This window comes from Lepidochelys kempii, chromosome 15 (genome assembly GCF_965140265.1).
Source record: "Lepidochelys kempii isolate rLepKem1 chromosome 15, rLepKem1.hap2, whole genome shotgun sequence".
Taxonomy (NCBI): Eukaryota; Metazoa; Chordata; order Testudines; family Cheloniidae; genus Lepidochelys; species Lepidochelys kempii.
Window position 1 is genome coordinate 6,028,332 of NC_133270.1, and position 19,470 is coordinate 6,047,801.

The window sequence follows — 19,470 nt, forward strand, 5'->3', positions numbered from 1 at the left end:
CTGTTGGAGGATAGGGAGAACCTGGGCCTACCCCCTACTCTGGGTCCAACCCAGGGAACCTCTAAGTAGCAACCACGCACCACATCCCTTTATCTAATTGCATTTCCCTGGGCCACTTCCCAGTAGCCCATCTTAACGGAGTCCTGGCAGCCAGTCAGAAATTATTCCCTCGCTTCATCACCAGCAAATACCTGCCTTAGCCCTCGCTGCCCACCAGAAGTACTTCTTGCTTCCCCAGTCACTGCTAGCAGGCTGATCTGTTCAGGCCTTTCAGCTCCTTTTATATGAGCCTGCTGGGCCCTGATTGGCTGCTCCCTGCAGCCCCTCTCATTGATTCTGTCCCACAAGCTGCTCTACACAGGTTGGAGGCCCTCTCTATTGCTCTTTTCTGGGGCAGGGTGAGGCAGGGCCATGAGGCCTCCAGCAGGGAGTCTCCAGCCCTAGTCTATTCTGTCACAATCTCCTAATTAAAAAGCTAGTTTTCAAAAAACAGTGTCACCGTACACGTCAGACATGTATTTAATCAGCAGTTACTCTAATAGCAAATAATCCAGTTATGTAACAATACAAACACTGAAATCAGGCTTCAGTGGACACCATGATCAGGTCAGACTAGAGAGGATCATAGAAATAGATCACCTATCAATGTCCCTTCTAGTCCTACAAGTCCAGTCCCCTGCATGGAGCAGGACTAAGTATTATCTAGATCATCCCTGACAGGATGGAGGTTCTACAATCTCCCTAGAGATAATTAACTACCCTGCCTCGGCCCCTGACCACAGCCCAGCTGCAGCTCTGCACCCAGCCCCGGTTTTGGCCCCAGCCCCAGCTCCAGGCCCTGGGCATGGCTCTGTTCCTGCATAATGCATTTCGTGCATTAATATACCGACATCTAAGATGTAAGTTAGATTTCCCCCCTATATTCCCTCATCTCCTCTTTGTGCCTGCTATGATTGCCCACATTCCCTCCAGATTCCAACCCTTCACCCAGGTCTCCATGTTCTGGGCCTACCTGTGGGCTTGCGTCTCCTGCCCAGGTCAAACCTAGTTTAAAACCCTCCTCACTAGGTTAGCCAGTCTGTATCTGAAGATACCCTTCTTCCTTGATACGTGGACCCCATCTCTGCTCAGCAATCCTCCTCAGAACAACAGCCCATGTTTAAGGATGCCGAAGTCCCCCTGGTGACACCATCCACACAGCCATGCATTCACCTCCACTATGTGTCTGTCTCTGCCTAAGTGCCTACCCTTGATTGGATGGATTGATGAGAATACCACCAATCAAATGTTCCCTTCAGGCCTTATCATCTGTAAATCTACAAACTCATTCTCATTCGACCCCAATTTTGGAGCGCTTTCAGGAAAGCAAAGAGGCTCCACGGAACTAGCAGCACTGCAGCCCAAACTGTCCACAGGCTGCCTTATATTATATATGTTGAACAGGAGTGCAGACAGAGGGAGTCCTGTGGATGTCACGGAACCAGGGGAAGTTGAGGAATTCATTGTAATTGCACTTGCAATAGCCCAGCATGAAATGGAGCTGATCTCTGGCTCTGTTACAGCAAAGCAAATGGGCCAAGTAACTCCTCAAATTTAAAAACATTTTAAAATACACAAATAAAGTAGGATAAAGTGGAGCCCAATTCGCAACTATTCATTCCGTTTTTGTGTGTTACGGTGGAGTGGACACTGGGGACGGACTACGGCATGGGCACTGACCTGGGACTCAGGAGATCTGGGGCTGGTCCCAGCTCTGCCATTGATTTGCTAAGTGACATGGATGAGTCCTTTCCCCTCTCTGGGCTTCTATTTCCCCTCAGCCCTTTTTCTATTACCTACCTAAACACGTTGTTAATGCTGAGTGAAGGCTGCCCAATGCTGCTGTATGCCCTTCCAGCAGGTGGAGAGTTAAGGTACACTCCCCATGAAACCTTAACCCTGTCCTCCTCGAGCAATGCTGCAACAGACTTACTAGCACTCTGCCCTTAGAGGCTGTGGCTCACTGCGGGAACAATGCACATGAGCACTGTAGGACACAATATAATGCCTTTTCTTTGATATGGCAATTCTTGGGTGTAGGTCAAGCATAGCGAATGGAAGCTACCTACACCTGGCCACCCCCAAGTACTGAGCCTACTCCACACAAAGCACCCCACACTTACAAAATTCTCCTGCAGATTCTCTGAGACATTTCCTTCGCTTTCCCCTCATTAAGCCCATGTCAGCAGTCAGGTGGCAGACAATCTCCACAGCAGGAAGTCATCTTTGCTGACACGACCCACAGAACTCAGGGCTCAAATGAAACCTCATCTTTCATGGTACATAAGCACCTTTCCTTGTATCACAGCAACAGCTCTAACAACCTACTCCAACTAATCCCCCCACCACTGAATACAGCGACACCCAACACAGCTGGAGTGCATGTACTTAAATGCTGGAACACAAACAATGGCACATACTCTTAGCACTTCCTCCTCTCCACTTATTGCGCTACCCTGCTTACTGTACTATTGCCAGCTCCAGGGGGCAAAGTTAAGGTTTTGTTGCCAGGACAGCAAATATCTTTGTGACACTGTGTGTCCCCAAAGCAGCACCCTGGCATCCCTGTATTCACTACTGTCATTATAATTATGATATGTTTTGTACAAAGTATGCCTTTCAGAGTGGTAGCTGTGTTAGTCTGTATTAGCAAAAACAATGAGGAGTCCTTGTGGCACCTTAGAGACTAATAAATTTATTTGGGCAGAAGCTTTTTTGGGCTAGAACCCACTTCATCAGATGCACGGAGTGGAAAAATACAGCAGCAGGTATATATACACATAGTACATGAAAAGATAGCAGTAGCCTTACCAAGTTGGGGGATCAGTGTAACGAGATAATTCAATTAACAGTATAATACCAAGGGAGGAAAAATCACTTTTGTAGCAGTAACGAGGGTAGCCCATTTCAAACAGCTGACAAGAAGGTGTGAGTAACAGTATGGGGAAATTAGTGTTTGTAATGACGCATCCACTCCCAGTCTTTATTTAGGCCTAATTTGAAGGTGTCCATTTTGCAAATTAATTCCAGTTCTGCAGTTTCACATTGGAAATTGTTTTTGAAGGTTTTTTTGTTGAAGAATTGCCACTTCTAAGTCAGTTATTGAGTGACTAGGAACATTGAAGTGTTCTCCTACTGGTTTTTGAATGTTCTAATTCCTGATATCAGATTTGTGTCCATTTATTCTTTTGCATAGAGACTGTCTGGTTTGGCCAATGTACATGGCAGAGGGGCATTGCTGGCACATATCACATTGGTAGATGTGTAGGTGAACGAGCCCCTGATGGTGGCTGATGTGGTTAGGTCCCATGATGGTGTTCCTTGTATATAGATATGAGGACAGAGTTGGCATCAGGGTTTGTTGCAGGGTTTGGTTCCTGGGTTAGTGTTTTTGTTGTGTAGTGTCTAGTTGCTGGTGAGTATGCCTTGTGAGGTATCATTTCAAAAGTCTTGATATGTTGAACATTAATATCCTGTTGGATTGTATGTGCTGTCATTGTATGTGTGTGTTACTGAAAGATGTTGTGAAGGGGTGGGGTGGGGTGGGGTGGGGAAGGGAAAATGACAGCCATGCTTGGCCTCACTCTCCCTACAACACAACACCTGAGGAACAAAGACTGAACTGGGAAAAAGGAGGTCCCAGGTGGGAAAGAAGAAAGTCCACCCAGCTTTCATACACAGGCAGGCTGTTTGTACTATTAACAGGGTGAGACACCACTTGATTCAAATCCTATCTAGTTTATAAAGAATTGTGGGAGATGCTGGGCTGCAGAAACAGCAAAATGAATAAATAGGTGATTTAAAATACAGTTTTTACTACAGATTTAGATCAATTTCCCATGGCTTCAGAGTCTGGAGATCAACCCATGGAATTTTCATATATTAGAGAGGTCAGGAAACAAGATTTCAAAGATATCAAATTTAACCAGTATGTACATCATTCTTAACTAGGTTGCCAACTTTCTAATTGCACAAAACCTAATATCCTTGCCCCACTACTTCCCCAAGGCCCTGCCCCACCCCTTCTCTGAGGCTCCACTCCCACTCACTCCAGGCCCCCTCCCTTGATTGCTCACTTTCCCCCTCCCTCACTCACTGGGCTGAGGCAGGGGGTTAGAGTGCAGGAGGGGGTGAGGGCTCCAGCTGGAGGTACGGGCTCCGGGGGGGGGGGCAGAGATGATGGGTTCAGGGCTGGGGTAGGGGTTCAGGGCAGATATGGGCTCCAGGAGGGGGATCAGGGTTAGGGTGCAGGAGGGGGTTCGGGTGTGGGCTCCAGCCAGGCAGCACTTACCTCAGGCAGCTCCTCGTTGGTGGTATAGCGAGGCTAAGGCAGGCTCCCTGCCTGCCCTGGCTCTGTGCTGCTCCCGACCAATGGGAGCTATGGAGCTGGCACTGGGGGCAGCACGTGGAGCTTCCTTGATCACCCCTGCGCATAGGGGCTGCAGGGACATGCCGGCTGCTTTCGGGAGCTGTAAGGAGCCAGGGCAGGGAGCCTGCTTAGCCCTGCTCACCAGACTTTTAACAGCCCAGTCAGCGGTGATGACTGAAGCTGCCAGGGTCCCTTTTTGACTGGGCACTCTGGTTGAAAACCGGACACCTAGCAACCCTATTCCTAATTCATGCTCATTTGATACAACAGAAATAAACTCACTTTTGTCAGTCTGGTCTAAATGACAGTAAATATTTATTAGATATAAAACTCAAACTATTTTCACAATTACAGGACAAATTTCATTTGGCTACACATAATTTTCCTCAAAAGGTTCTATAGCTTATTTAAAAATCTCATTATTTGCTGAAAAGCGGTAGTAAACAAAAATCTCATTCCTTGGCACATTCATCAGGCACAACCAGATTTCCGCACAACACTGAACAGAACACATTCATTCTGTACCAATAGTGAAGCTTCAACAAAATACAGAATATCAGGAACCTATTTTACCAGGACAATGGTAGGGGCAGTCTCATACTTTGGCACATTCAACAAGGCGCCTCTTGGAGAAAATTTCATTTTGGGGGGACTGGGGAGGGGCAATGTATAGATGACAACTGCTCCCACCATTCAATGTAAGATAGATCAAAAGAAGGAATAATCAAAGGGGTTGCATATTTTGGGGGTGTCCAAGGCTCATCCAGTTCCCGTCACAAATAAAAGGAAGACCTTTGATTCCACTGAGCACATGTAGTGTTACGAAAATTCCTGGGAAACCTACAGAATAGAAAGAGACCATTTATTCACACTCAGCCCAAACTTTGTTAAGGTGAAGTTAAGGTTGTTGTTGTACAGCTGGGCTCGCTATGACCCCAATTTTTGTGGGACTGGGAGTTCCAAACCCCAACATTAGAAAAATTGGACAATGAATCAATGGTGCTGCACAAAGCACCGTAGGGGTCCACAGAACTTTATGCTGATGTGAAGCTGTAGTGGGCACAGAGAAATGGTCAGGGAGTTGCTATTATCTCCCTGAGGGAAGAGCTAAGGTTGTGTGCCTGTACTCTTCTATGATTTCCAGGCATTTTGATACCTCCCGGTGCTACAATTTTAATACAGCCAAAAGCAAGGTGCAATGGATCTAGGAACCAAAAACATAGCTGATAATTACAGGATGGGGACTGTATCCTGAAAAGCAGGGACTCAGAAAAGGACTGAAAAGGATGAGATTACTGGTTCTGTGGATGAAGGGAAAGCAGTGGATGTATTGTTTGACTTTAGCAAAGCTTTTGACATGGTCTCCCACAGTATTCTTGTCAGCAAGTTAAGGAAGTATGGGCTGGATGAATGCACTATAAGGTGGGTAGAAAGCTGGCTAGATTGTCGGGCTCAACGGGTAGTGATCAATGGCTCCATGTCTAGTTGGCAGCCGGTATCAAGTGGAGTGCCCCAAGGGTCGGTCCTGGGGCCGGTTTTGTTCAATATCTTCATAAATGATCTGGAGGATGGTGTGGATTGCACTCTCAGCAAATTTGCGGATGATACTAAACTGGGAGGAGTGGTAGATACGCTGGAGGGGAGGGATAGGATACAGAAGGACCTAGACAAATTGGAGGATTGGGCCAAAAGAAATCTGATGAGGTTCAATAAGGATAAGTGCAGAGTCCTGCACTTAGGACGGAAGAATCCCATGCACCGCTACAGACTAGGGACCGAATGGCTAGGCAGCAGTTCTGCGGAAAAGGACCTAGGGGTGACAGTGGACGAGAAGCTGGATATGAGTCAGCAGTGTGCCCTTGTTGCCAAGAAGGCCAATGGCATTTTGGGATGTATAAGTAGGGGCATAGCGAGCAGATCAAGGGACGTGATCGTTCCCCTCTATTCGACATTGGTGAGGCCTCATCTGGAGTACTGTGTCCAGTTTTGGGCCCCACACTACAAGAAGGATGTGGATAAATTGGAGAGAGTCCAGCAAAGGGCAACAAAAATGATTAGGGGTCTAGAACACATGACTTATGAGGAGAGGCTGAGGGAGCTGGGATTGTTTAGCCTGCAGAAGAGAAGAATGAGGGGGGGATTTGATAGCTGCTTTCAACTACCTGAAAGGGGGTTCCAAAGAGGATGGCTCTAGACTGTTCTCAATGGTAGCAGATGACAGAACGAGGAGTAATGGTCTCAAGTTGCAGTGGGGGAGGTTTAGATTGGATATTAGGAAAAACTTTTTCACTAAGAGGGTGGTGAAACACTGGAATGCGTTACCTAGGGAGGTGGTAGAATCTCCTTCCTTAGAGGTTTTTAAGGTCAGGCTTGACATCCCTGGCTGGGATGATTTAACTGGAAATTGGTCCTGCTTCGAGCAGGGGGTTGGATTAGATGACCTTCTGGGGTCCCTTCCAACCCTGATATTCTATGATTCTATGACTTAAGGAATCATGGCAGAAACCAACTGAACAAGAGCTCCCAGTGTGATGTGGTGGCTAAGAGAGTGAAGACACTCCTTGGATGTATAAACCAGGGAATACTGAATAGAAGAAAGGAGGTGGCTTGTTCATGGCACTGGTGAGACTACTACTGATACTGGATCCAGTTCCGGTGTCCACACTTTAAAAATTATGTTGATAAATTTGGGAGAGCTCAGAAAAGAGCTTCAAGAATTATCTGAGATTTGGAAAGCCGACCTTATAGCGAGGGATTAAAGCTCTATTTAGTTTACTTAAAGAAAGATTAACAGGTGATGATCACAGCCTACAAGGACCTACAGAGGGAGAAGATTTCTGATAGCAGAGCTCTTTTATCTCCAAGAAAGAGGAAGACGAAGATCCAAAGCCTGGGATCTGAAGCTGGGTAAATACAGACTGAAAATAATCTACTTACCTAGGTATTCATATATCCCCCTCTGACAGCATCTGAGCACCTCACACTCATTAATGAAGTTCATCTTCAGAAGTCCCAACCCTCCTGTGAGGCTGTTATCCCTTTTTCACAGATGGGGAACAGAGGCACAGCATAGAGTAAGGACTGGTTTACATGGGAAAGTTACACATGCTTATGGTGAGAGTTTAAACCAGGTTAGGTAAACTGGTGCAAAAAGGTTTTGTGGACACTTATTGTGGTATAAATCAGATTTATTTTGGTTCATCTTAAGTCAATTAGGGACAGGTTTAACCTAAGCAAAACCTAAACCAAAACAAGTGTGTCCACACAAGGATTTGCAACAATTTAGTTAACTTGGTTTAAAAACCAGTTTAAGTTAAATTGGTGGAACTCTCTCATATAGACAAGGCCTAAGTGATTTCCTCAAGGTCACACAAGAAATCTCTTCCTCAGCTAGAAACTGAAGCCAGGTCTCCTGAGTTCCAATCTGTTGAGTCTTTTGTTCTTTACAAAACAAATAAAATATGAAGAATCTTCACAAACACAGTTGAGTCCCAAATAACCATGTTTACTGAATGTACACAAACGTTCCAGGTCTAGCTACCTATACTGCTTCTCTGATTGGTTTCTGGCAGCTTCTAATAACACAGAACACAGTGAGTACACTAGAGGGCCCACAAACTATTTAAAGGGATACTGTCCTATTCCATACACTACACCATTCTTTTTCTCCAAATAAGGTTTGAGGGCTATTAGCTACTGGAACAACTTACCTAGGGTGTTGTGGATGCTCAATGCCTTAAGATTGGAGGCTCTTTCTAAAAGACCTGCTCTAGCTCAAGCAGAAGATAAGAGCTCAATGCAAGAACCACGGAGCGAAATACTATGGCCTGTGTTATGCAGGTCAGACTAGATTATCACAGTGGTTCCTATTGGCTAAAAGTAGTTGACTGTGACTCCTTGAATTGGGGTCTGGTTCTATGTTAGTCATGGCCCCAGCATAGATTAATACAGTCTTCAGGTTACCCTAGTCTATGGCAGCTGGTGTAGCTGGGCAAAGAGTATTCTAGTCAAGCCCCCAGCCTGCTCTGACAAAGGCCCTGTGCAGAAGGCTGAAGGAGAAAGGTAGAACAAGGAGCTAGTTATGCTGGCCTGTACCCACTGGGGACTCTCCTGCACCAGGAGAATGCCCTGCTGGGGAGATCCAGCACCAGGTCACAGCAGCGAATCTAGTCCAATTAATTTAAAGCTACAGCAAGGAGAAGCTTTTAACAATGACATCAGTGAGCAAATGGCAAATGTTTCCATGGAGGCACTTGTAGCACTGCTACTGGAAATCCTCATGTCAAGGCTTCGAGATGGTCAGTGATTTTGCCACAGAGCAGGGGCGTAGACTAAGAGTATGTATACAAAGGCAGCCTGTGGAAGAGACACTCCCAGCCTGTGTAGACAGACTTGGGTTTGTGGGGCTCGTGCTAGTGCTCTAAAATTTGCTGTGTGGACAACAGTTTGACGTTGCGGCTCAGGTGGGAGCTCGGATGCTGAAGCCTTGGGAGGCAGGTAGGCTTCAGAGCCTGAGTTCCCAACCAAGCCACAACGTCAAAGTGCTGTCTATGCAGCTATTTTTAGAGCAATGGCGCGAGCCTCACAAACCCAAGTCTGTCTACCCAGGCTGGGAGTCTCCCTTCCGCAAGCTGTGTGGACATACCCAAAGTGACCTTGAAGAGGTTCCTTTTAGGTCAAAGGATTCTATGAATCACCCTCCACACTGAATCAAGATTGGATCTCAACCTTTGGTTGATCTTTTTTGTGCAATGTTGCATTTCCACCATATCTGATCTGAAAATTTGGCAAAAGCATTTTCACAGCATCACACAGGTCTGCAAAGTCTTTGTTCACAGGGATGTCCTAGAGGGAGAAATCATCACAGATCAGTGTACAGTACGATTTACCTTCTCTCAAAAGGTAAGTATCACAACAGCAAAGGTAGGCATCATCACACATTCTTGCTCTCAGGCATCCATGCAACTAATACAAGCTTTGACAAAGCTCCTTCAGCTCAGTGAGCTGGGTCATCAACCAGTTCACCAGCAAATGGCAATACCAAAGCTCTGGTGGATATAAAATAAAACATGAAACAAACTAGCTCCAGCTATCAGGAGAAGAACAGGAAACACGAAGACGATGAGGAAAAGGGTCAAAGGCAGCTGACAAATCAAGAAGGGAGGACGTGAAATTCCAAGCAAGCAACTCACAACTCTGTTGAGGGCTGTGTCTCTAGAATGATCAGAGCACAAAGTGGCTGGAATGCAAAAAACATTGCATAAGGGTGAGATAGAAAATGCAATAAGCAGCCTGTCCACAGAGTTCACACAAAGCCTAAGGAGGGAGTCAGGAAAGTGCTGGAACAGAAAGCAGGCTCAGGAGAAGGGTTTGTAAGAACATGAGGAACAGCATTTGAAAGGAGGTACTGGAGAGTAAGTGCAGGCAGGATAGTCAGGTCTCTCTTTGGCTGAAGAATACATTTGCTCTGTTCTCAGCCAGTCAGAATGCAACAGGTCACTACAAACAGGGAGGAACTGTTGCTCTATTATTAATAATTGAGAGCATTATAACCTGTGTTTTTCTTTATAAATTAGAAATAAGCCATCAACAAAAACATTTGGAAAAGGCAGTTTTATAATAACCACAACAGCATTCACCAGGGGAAGGGGTCTTTCACTTTCTGGGAAACTTCAACATTAAATAGAAGGAGACCCTCTGTTAAAACCAGATGGTGGTTTATGATGTAACTATAGAAGTCAGACAGCTAAGTTATGGGTACCACAGTATCCGCAGCTCAGTCAAAATAGGTCTAACTACAAGTATTTGGTTTTTGTTCAACGTGCTATTATGCCATGTTGCATAGATGCAATGTGGTGGAACTATGCTATTTGTAGAAACAATCATTCTGAATGTTCTGACTTTGGGGCCTTCATAGTCCACCCTCCTTTTTCAGTAACACATACCTTTGGGATTTCATTTCATTTGCCCCCCCGCCCCCTCCGCTGTTTAACACTTACTGAGAAGTCCAAGATTTCTACCACGGCACCAGAATTTGCTTGTATAGATTTGAGAATCCCAAAGCAGCCTTCACTCTGCATGGGATTTCTGGCCATCTAAAAAGGCAGACACAGGAAACAACAATAGGAACAATACAGATTGCAAGTTCTTTTAATTAATGCACCTTTCTTTAACACCTCAAACTGCAGCTGTCTTACAGAGGAAAATCAGCCTTCTCAAGTGTCTTCAGGCACATGCCCTGGGTATGAGACAAAAGCAGAAACTCACAGTGATAAGAATGGATGGTGATAACTATTTGAAAAAATCTCACATCTACAAGAACTAAACTTATTAAAAAAGTTTACTTTTAGGGATCATCAAGATTTGCCCAGGTCTCACTAAAGCAACTACATAACCTTATTATGGTCACCTTGTCCTCCCTCAGCGTCCACAACTCCACTCTCTCCTTGTTCTCTTCCTCCCCATCCCATCTTTCAATGAGGGTTCCCACCAGGCTCCATCCTTGCCTTTCTTTCCTCCCTTTACACGCCATCACTGGCTGACTTTACTAATGTGTATCTTAGTTACACATCCTTGAACCTGACCTCGACTGTACATTTTACACCAGTACAAGATGCTTTGCTGCATCCAGCTTCCGCTGGGCAATGCGGAAAAAGCTGTCAGGGAGCTGGTTATGGCTCCATAATTCTCTGCTTGACCTTGTAGGCCACTCTGCCAAATGCAAGCTGCCAGTGGTCCCCACAGGATAACACATGAGGATAAAGCTGGGAATATCTAAAATGCCATATACCTGGTCATACCCACTCTCTACCCGTCCACGACCTTCTTAACCCAAGTTTCAGGAGCTCCCTTTGTGCTGTCTGAGGAATGGAAAGGAAGAGGAACAGAGCAGAGCGTCTACCCCACTGTGCTGAGCTGAGGGATAGGTCAGACACCCAATGGCCATTAACCACGTCTCCCTCCAGCTCCCAGATGTGTGCAGCAAACATGGCTGCCATGTAAGCAGGTGACAGCAGAGGCCAGGAAGATCATCCTCCATATTGGAAGGCAAGGTGCTAGACTGCAGGGCAGAACAGGGAGCAACAGGTTGCAGGCTCTGGTTCACATAGAGGGAGGGGTATAAAATGCTTGAATTCAAAAGACTGTTGAATACAAGCACTCCTATACGAGACCATCTGCATGCCGCATTTCACAGGAGCGGCCAGAGACTGATGCTAAAGGCTCCCCTGTTGTTGCTGCAGAATGGCTCACACAGGATCTGATTCAATAAGCACTCATGCCAGTGACATTTTAAATATATACTTTATTGTGTTTTCCAAGATCTGCTTTAAAAAAAGCTACTCACATTAAGTCTCTTCAGAGTCTGGTTTTCTTTCAGGCCTACTGCAAACCGCAGAGCTCCTTCCAATGAAATGCGGTTATTGCTTATAACAGAGAAAAGGTAGACTTCTTACATTTTTCATTCCGTGTTCCCAACCCACCAAGCCAGAGCCATACTGTCATGGAGACATTTACTACAGTATGGGCAACAGGAGGACAACATGCTTTACAAACTCACGTGAAGGTACAGGGAATCACTTCACCCACCACTGACATGTGAACACATCTGGAGGGGCATTAATTGCAGCAGGTTAACAGCTCTCTACACACAACAATTTGAAGGAGAAGTGACAAAGAATCCCATCTCCAACTGAAGTTGCAGGGAGTAGACGTACCTGTCTGGGACACCTGTGTTAATGTTCCTGCTCTCACAGAAAGTGCTGTGAGATCTTTAGTGACCCTGAATGCTCATGGCCTCGGTGTTAAATCTCATCTGAAGAACAAGCTCCAGCAGCACAGCATTCAGCAGCTATACCACTTCCTGAAGTGCACAAGTTTTCCCTGAAGGACTCCCATCCAAATAATAACTCTGACTGGCCCTGCTTAGCTCATGTCTATTTCTGAGCATTTGCTTTTATTGTTAGTGTAACAATTAAAACCTCAGTGTTTGTTCCCTGACATTTTAGTTTTGTAAGTATATCCAGGTAGCCGCCAGCACAGCAGCAGCCACTGTCTGCTCTTTGGAAGCTTAGGCACATCATGCACTGGGATGGGAGGTTCATTGCCAGCTTGCCTGTGGGATTTTACACTGCAGGGAGTACTTGGACACTACCCTCTTGCTCACAGCCTGTCTCATGACCATTTCTGGTTATGTTCATGATCTCCATAACTGCATCTCTCTGAAAATTACCTGGTCTCACAGCTCTCCCACTAACTTCACCAGCCTCTGTTGTTTTCTTGACTCTCCCTTTGCTGAACCAATCAGCCTCCCCTTTGAATTGATTCCTATCATAACATTATGTCCACTGTAAGCCCTATTAAATCAACAGTACTTCTCACACCTAACTATTCTTAGTATATAGGCCAGTCCCAGGCCTCCAAGTACATAGGCCAGTGCTTTGAAGAACAAAGGAACTTGTCCAGCTCTCATTGTGAGCACAAACATCTCATGCTGTACAAGGTGCCCTCTAAGCTCCAAAGTCCCATTTCACTTTTCTTCTCATTTCCAGAGGTGCTAGTAACCCTAGATCCTTATCACTAAATTTCTTTCTATCCATCCTCCCCAGCCAGATGGAATCAATTTATTTCCTTCCCAATTTAAGATTGCAATGATATCACCTTGACCCCAGTAATCCTCCTCACTCCTTTACACCATCGCTTTCTCTGGGGTCACGAGGCTGACTACAGAGCTGGGGCCCTGGCAGTAGGACAGTAAATAACAGATGCCAGCAGATCTTCCCCAGCTAGAAATTTCATGGCCAAACTTCCATTACATGGCATTCCCTTTGTCATCTTAGCGCCAGCAAGACTGTCCCTCCTTACACATAAAACCGAGGTCAATGGCTGCTCAGGGTTTCAGCCACCAGAGGGTGGCTTTCACTTTCAAGTGTGGGACGTATTAAATCATGACCTGAGCCTGACTCACCTAATGTTGAGCTCTTCCAGCACATTGTTGACTTTAAGGGCCTCCCCCAGAGCAGCTGCTCCGTTGTTGCTGAAGCCATTGTAGGAAAGGTCCAGAACTCTGAGAAACATGTTTGCCTGTGGAACAAGCCAGAATTATTGGAAAAAACCTCACCGTAGCTTGAGAAAGAAACAGCCATCTGCGTCACTCTCGCAGAATGACCTTCCATGGACCATGCTTCCAAACCACAGTTAAAAATAGATGCAAAGGGAAAGTGAGCAAGAGGAAGAGAATGAGAAAAGGACATTTCATACCAACAACCGTAACTCGTGGTGGGTGAACCTCTGAAAAATTCTCTCTCCCTAAAGGACCCTCCTAAAATGTCAGGCTTCCCTCTTCCTTCAACCCCTTTCCTTTCCCTTGGAAGATCTCACTTGTAGAACACAGGTCTGGCAGCTTCTTGACTTAACCACAGCTGCCCTTTGATCTGAATATCACATGCAAGTAGGTTGTGAGTCTCACAGAGTACAGCACAAAGGATTAGTGGCTGCTGGAGTCCAGTAGCTAGGCCCAGAAAGAATCTCACAAGTATGGGAGTTGTGCAGCGGGGATACCTATTGGCTGAGGGGGAGCTAGTGGCTAATGAGCACATTTCATTGAGGGAGCTACTGGATGGTTCGCAAGACAATGGGATCCACACTGTTGGCTTCATGCTCAGAGCAGTCTCCAGCACCTGGTCAAACTCCTTGTAAAAAGGGCAGGATAACAGCTAAGGAAGGAGCAGTAAAGGGTAAGAGTGCTGAGTGAACAGTCTGGGATGGGATAGCATCAGTGAGCTCAGTCTGGATGCCTCCAGTATTGCTAACCCGAACAGTTCAAGTCATCAGTCAGACACCAAAATATCATGCAATCAGCCCCCCCCACCCCCCCGCAAAAATCACAAAATCAGGAAGGATTTTTTTAAGGTGCTTTTCTGGTGGCCTGGGGCAGTTCCTTCAGGAATATCAAGCCTGGTCTTCTTTGTGCAGGACAACTGCTTCCTGAACTAGATAATGGCAGCCCTCATCTGAAAGGAAAGGGGTGTTGATGTTGAGTGGGCAGCTTGAGTTAAATAGGTATTAACAAAAATAAAAACAAAAAAACCCACAGGTTTTAAACAATCTGACTAGAAATCTCTTCCTCTTTCAACTGTTTAAGTCTCAATCTCTTGTGATGTCATCAGCTCATTGTTTCACTTCACCTCAGATTCTTCCAGCAAAACAAGAAAGTCAAAATTGGAGATTTCCATTGTAAATATCTACCTATATTAACAACATACACACACAAAAGCCAGGCAGAATATCTTCAACAGAATGAAGCAAAACACAAAACAAAAAAGGAAGAATTGTGTCTCCTCTGCAGCTCATTATTCTCTTGTTGGACCCCCCTCCTCCTCAATCTTGCAAGATGCAGCATATAAAATGGTAGAAAAAAAAGTAATACAATGTACTGTATTAAATAAATAATCTGATAATTAAAAACAGCATGATAAAAGCACATGCACAACTAGACAGAAGTAAAGTTTCACACAGCCTGAGCGTTGGCATTTCCTGGCCATCCTAATGTACTCACCAGTTTTATGAATGGAATTTAAGGTGGCTTCATTTTTTTTTTTTTAAGAAACAGATTCCAATCTAGAATTTAATCTTGAACTACTAATTTAATCTGGAATGGATTTCAATCATCTGATTTTAAAAAAATAAGTCAGGTTGAGGCTTTATAAAACTAGCTTGAAAATTTATTTTATTTATAAATGTTAACTGAAATTTGCAATGAATTAAATTATGAATGCTTTTTTTAAAAAAATGCAACTACTAGGAGGAGATTTTACTTGAATTTTATAAAACTGCTATAGACAAAAATCAAAATATTGAAAATTAAGGCCCGATCCTGGAAACCAGATTGGAATATAACTTTATCAACATGAATAATCCTACCCACTCACTGAGGCCACTTGTGGTCTTAAAGTAAGCACATGTGTAAGTGTTTTCAGTAACGGGTTAAAATTGTGTCTGATTAGCGTGAAGTCTGTCTCACTTCAAACCAAAATGATTTAATATTAACAATGTAAAATTATTTAGACTTATTTAACAACACATTAATAAAGTTACTAACTTTGGAATACACGCAGCCCTACATTTTCAAAACCAGGAGCCCTAAAGTTAAGCTCCTAAACTCAAATTTAAGTCCCCACGAGTGGGATTTTCAAAAGCTCCTAGATGACTTACGAGCACGAGTCCCATCAACTTCAAACTGCATACCCTGAGGGAGCTGTACAGCCTTGCAACGTTTCAGCTTTCTTGGCTTGTGGAACTGCAGTACGTCAGCAGGTGGTGAATATAGCCCAGGTGGTTTGCTTATCAATCTGAAGTTTGGGCTGGCCTCACAGTGAGGATGTTAATAAGGCCCTGGATTGGTCTTTTTCAGGACCAATAAGCATTGTGTGTGTGACACCTCACAATGGGGGGGAGAGGGAAACTATGTATAATCGGAAATTCTACTAACAGTTGGAAATTATATAAAACATTCATTTCAGCAATTTAAGAATATAAAATGGGGAGAAAATAATGAACTTCAAACTGCAAATGGAAATAAAAATCAAGATTTAATTTTTTTAAAATTGATTTTTAAATCATGATTTTTATCTCCCTGATTTCAAGGCCTATACACTTCCAGATTTCACAGTGTTTTATGTTCAGGTCATGATGGCAGTTTCTACCCAAACAGATGACGCTTAACATGAGTATTACAGGGGGCAAAGACAGGAGATAACACAGACTTCCTACCTCGAAGCCTCTGGCTAAGGCAGCTGCTCCTTGGCTACGGAAGTAGTTCCAGCTGATATTAAGCTCCTTTAGTCCAGAGTTTTCTGCTATTGCCATTCCAAGAACCTCACCTTATGAAACAGGTTAAGAAAAAATTGTAAAGACCCAGGAAAGGATCAGGTGGTTCAGCTGGGCAAGCAGCTCAGGTTATGGTAGGAAACTCTTTGGGTGAGAAATTACAATTTTTCTCTTTTATGCATCTTGTTGCACAAGCACAGAGCAGGGGCTGCAGGAAGAGCCAGAAAACAGGCCCCACATAGTCAGAGACCACTGAGTGCACATAAAAGGTGGTACAAGGACAAATCCCCATAAGGCGAAACAGAGCCCAACAGGGCTGTAACCAGAGCAGGGCCATTCTCGTGGGCTAGCTGAAGGCCAGACCCAGTAGTGCCTACACCACACAAAACAGCTCTGCTCCTCAACCCTGTGCTCCCTGGTGCCATCCTCAAGTGAGATTACAACCATTGAGAGGTTTCCTCTGTGCAGAAGGCTCAGTGGGATTGAAACAGATAAGGAGGGGAGGAGGTTTCAGGGAGGAGGAAGATGACATCAGGATTAACTGGGGGGGATAAAGCAACACACCAGGAGGGAAAAAGAGGAAGAGAGCGCAGAATGGCTGGCAGAGAGGATGGGAAATGGAAACAGCATCAGCCTGCAAGAAAACCAAAGGAGAAGCAGAGCTCATCACTGAGCTTCCGGAGGCCAATACCATTGAATTGCACAGTGCCCCCATCTACAGTACCCCAAATTCGACCCAGGAAGGTCGATTTTAGTGCTACTCCCCTCGTCGGGGAGGAGTACAGTAGTTGATTTTTAAGACCCCTTTAGGTCAGCTGAACAGGGTTGGTAGTGTACACGCATTCCTTATAAATTCGACCTAACCTCATAGCGTAGAATGGGCCTGAAAAATCAGTAGAGACAGAGCCAGTAACAATTGGGTGGCCCTGAAAGGAGGAGGGGAGGGAGGGAGATGGGTAGGATTGGAAGGAAGGAATCAAAGTAAGGAGAAAAAAAAAACCCCCAAACCTCCTCCAGTCCTAGAAAGACTCTCTGGCACCTCAGGGTTCTTAGCCCTGGTCTACACTAGGAGTTGAGGTTGAATTTAGCAGCGTTAAATCGATTTAACCCTGCACCCGTCCACACGATGAAGCTCTTTTTTTAGGACTTAAAGGGCTCTTAAAATCAATTTCCTTACTCCACCCCCGACAAGGGGATTAGTGCTGAAATCGGCCTTGCCGGGTCAAATTTGGGGTACTGCGGACGCAATTAGATGGTACTGGCCTCCGGGAGCTATCCCAGAATGCTCCATTGTGACCGTTCTGGAAAGCACTCAACTCAGATGCACTGGCCAGGTAGACAGGAAAAGGCCTGCAACTTTTGAATTTCATTTCCTGTTTGGCCAGTGTGGCAAGCTGCAGGTGAGTGCAGAGCTCATCAGCAGAGGTGACCATGATGGAGTCCCAGAATCGCAAAAGAGCTCCAGCATGGACTGAATGGGAGGTACGGGATCTGATCGCTGTATGGGGAGAGGAAACTACGTTCCAGTTTTCGAAATGCCAAAACATTTGTCAAAATCTCCCAGGGCACGAAGGACAGAGGCCATAACAGGGACCCGAAGCAGTGCTGCGTGAAACTTAAGGAGCTGAGGCAAGCCTACCAGAAAACCAGAGAGGCAAATGGCTGCTCCGGGTCAGAGCCCAAAACATGCTGCTTCTATGATGAGCTGCATGCCATTTTAGTGGGTTCAGCCACCACTACCCCAACCATGTTGTTTGACTCCTTCAATGGAGATGGAGGCAACACGGAAGCAGATTTTGGGGACGATGAAGATGATGATGAGGTTGTAGATAGCTCACAGCAAACAAGCAGAGAAACCAGTTTTCCTGACAGCCAGGAACTGTTTCTCACCCTGGACCTGGAGCCAGTACAACCCACCTAAGGCTGCCTCCCGGACCCACCAGGCAGAGAAGGGACCTCTGGTGAGTGTACCTTTTTAAATAGCATACATGGTTTAAAAGCAAGCGTGTTTAATGATTAATTTGCCCTGGCACTCGCGGCCAGTACACCTACTAGAAAAGTCTGTTAGCGTGCCTGGGGATGGAGCGGAAATCCTCCAGGGACATCTTCTTAAAGCTCTCCTGGATGTACTCCTAAAGCCTTTGCAAAAGGTTTCTGGGGAGGGCAGCCTTATTTCATCCACCATGGCAGGACACTTTACCATGCCAGGTCAGTAGCACGTAGTCAGGAATCATTACAGAACAAAGCATTGCAGTGTATGTTTGCTGGTGTTCAAACAACATCCCTTCTTTATCTCTCTGTGTTATCCTCAGGAGAGTGATATCACATGGTCATCTGGTTGAAATAGGGTGCTTTTCTTAAGGGGATATTCAGAGGTGCCTGTTCCTGCTGGGCCATTTGCCTGCGGCTGAACAGAAATGTTCCCCACTGTTAGCCACGGGGAGGGGCTAGCCACGTAGTGGGGGGAGGCAAAATGCGACCTTGTAATGAAAACACATGTGCTATATATGTAATGTTAACAGCAAGGTTTACCGTGAAAGAGTGTACCCATTGTTCTATAAGTGTCTTTTTAAATACCACTGTCCCTTTTTTTTTTCCTCCACCAGCTGCATGTGTTTCAAGGATCACAGGATCTTCTTCTTCCCAGAGGCTAGTGAACATTAGAAGGCGAAAAAAACTGCACTTATGATGAAATGTTCTCTGAGCTCATGTTGTCCTCCCACACTGACAGAGCACAGATGAATGTGTGGAGGCAGACAATGTCAGAGGGCAGGAAAGCACAAAATGACCAGGAGGAGAGGTGGCGGGCTGAACAGAGTAAGTGGAGGGCTTAAGAGATGGCTGAAGCTGAAAGGTGGCGGCAGCGTGATGAGAGGAGGCAGGATTCAATGCTGAGGATGCTGGAGGATCAAACTAATGTGCTCCAGCATAGTGTTGAGCTGCAGAAAACGCAGCAGGAGCACAGACTGCCGCTACAGCCCCTGTGTAACCAACCGCCATCCTCCCCAAGTTCCATAGCCGCCTCATTAAAATCAACAAAGGGGGTGGGTTTATATCAAGGAGAAACAAAAACAACTGTCACACAGAACAGCCCCCTCAAGGGCTGAACTCAAAACCCTGGGTTTAGCAGGCCAATGCTCAACCCAATGCTCAACCCACTGAGCTACTCCTCCCCCCGGTTTTTCAGGCAGGACTGAATCTCCATTAAACTTTTCAAGGTGCCCTGACAGACCTCA

The 19,470-nt window shown here is 45.4% G+C and overlaps 1 protein-coding gene across 8 annotated transcripts in view; it reads right to left on the reverse strand.

Moving 5' to 3' along the window:
• LRRC74B (leucine rich repeat containing 74B) overlaps positions 1–19,470 on the reverse strand; it is a 60,807-nt gene that overhangs the window by 29,511 nt on the left and 11,826 nt on the right. For 4 of the 8 annotated variants that reach the window (XM_073313509.1, XM_073313514.1, XM_073313513.1 and 1 more), the window contains 6 exons: positions 16,178–16,287; positions 13,374–13,489; positions 11,754–11,832; positions 10,408–10,503; positions 9,137–9,253; positions 4,707–5,248 (listed from right to left, as the gene is read on the reverse strand). In XM_073313509.1, the coding sequence (XP_073169610.1) occupies positions 5,228–5,248; positions 9,137–9,253; positions 10,408–10,503; positions 11,754–11,832; positions 13,374–13,489; positions 16,178–16,287 (539 nt within the window). In that variant the 3' untranslated portion in view covers positions 4,707–5,227. Of the gene's footprint in view, positions 1–4,706; positions 5,249–7,345; positions 7,447–9,136; positions 9,254–9,465; positions 9,648–10,407; positions 10,504–11,753; positions 11,833–13,373; positions 13,490–16,177; positions 16,288–19,470 lie in introns of those variants that run through there. The other 4 variants (XR_012155138.1, XM_073313512.1, XM_073313511.1 and 1 more) reach the window with 4 other exon arrangements.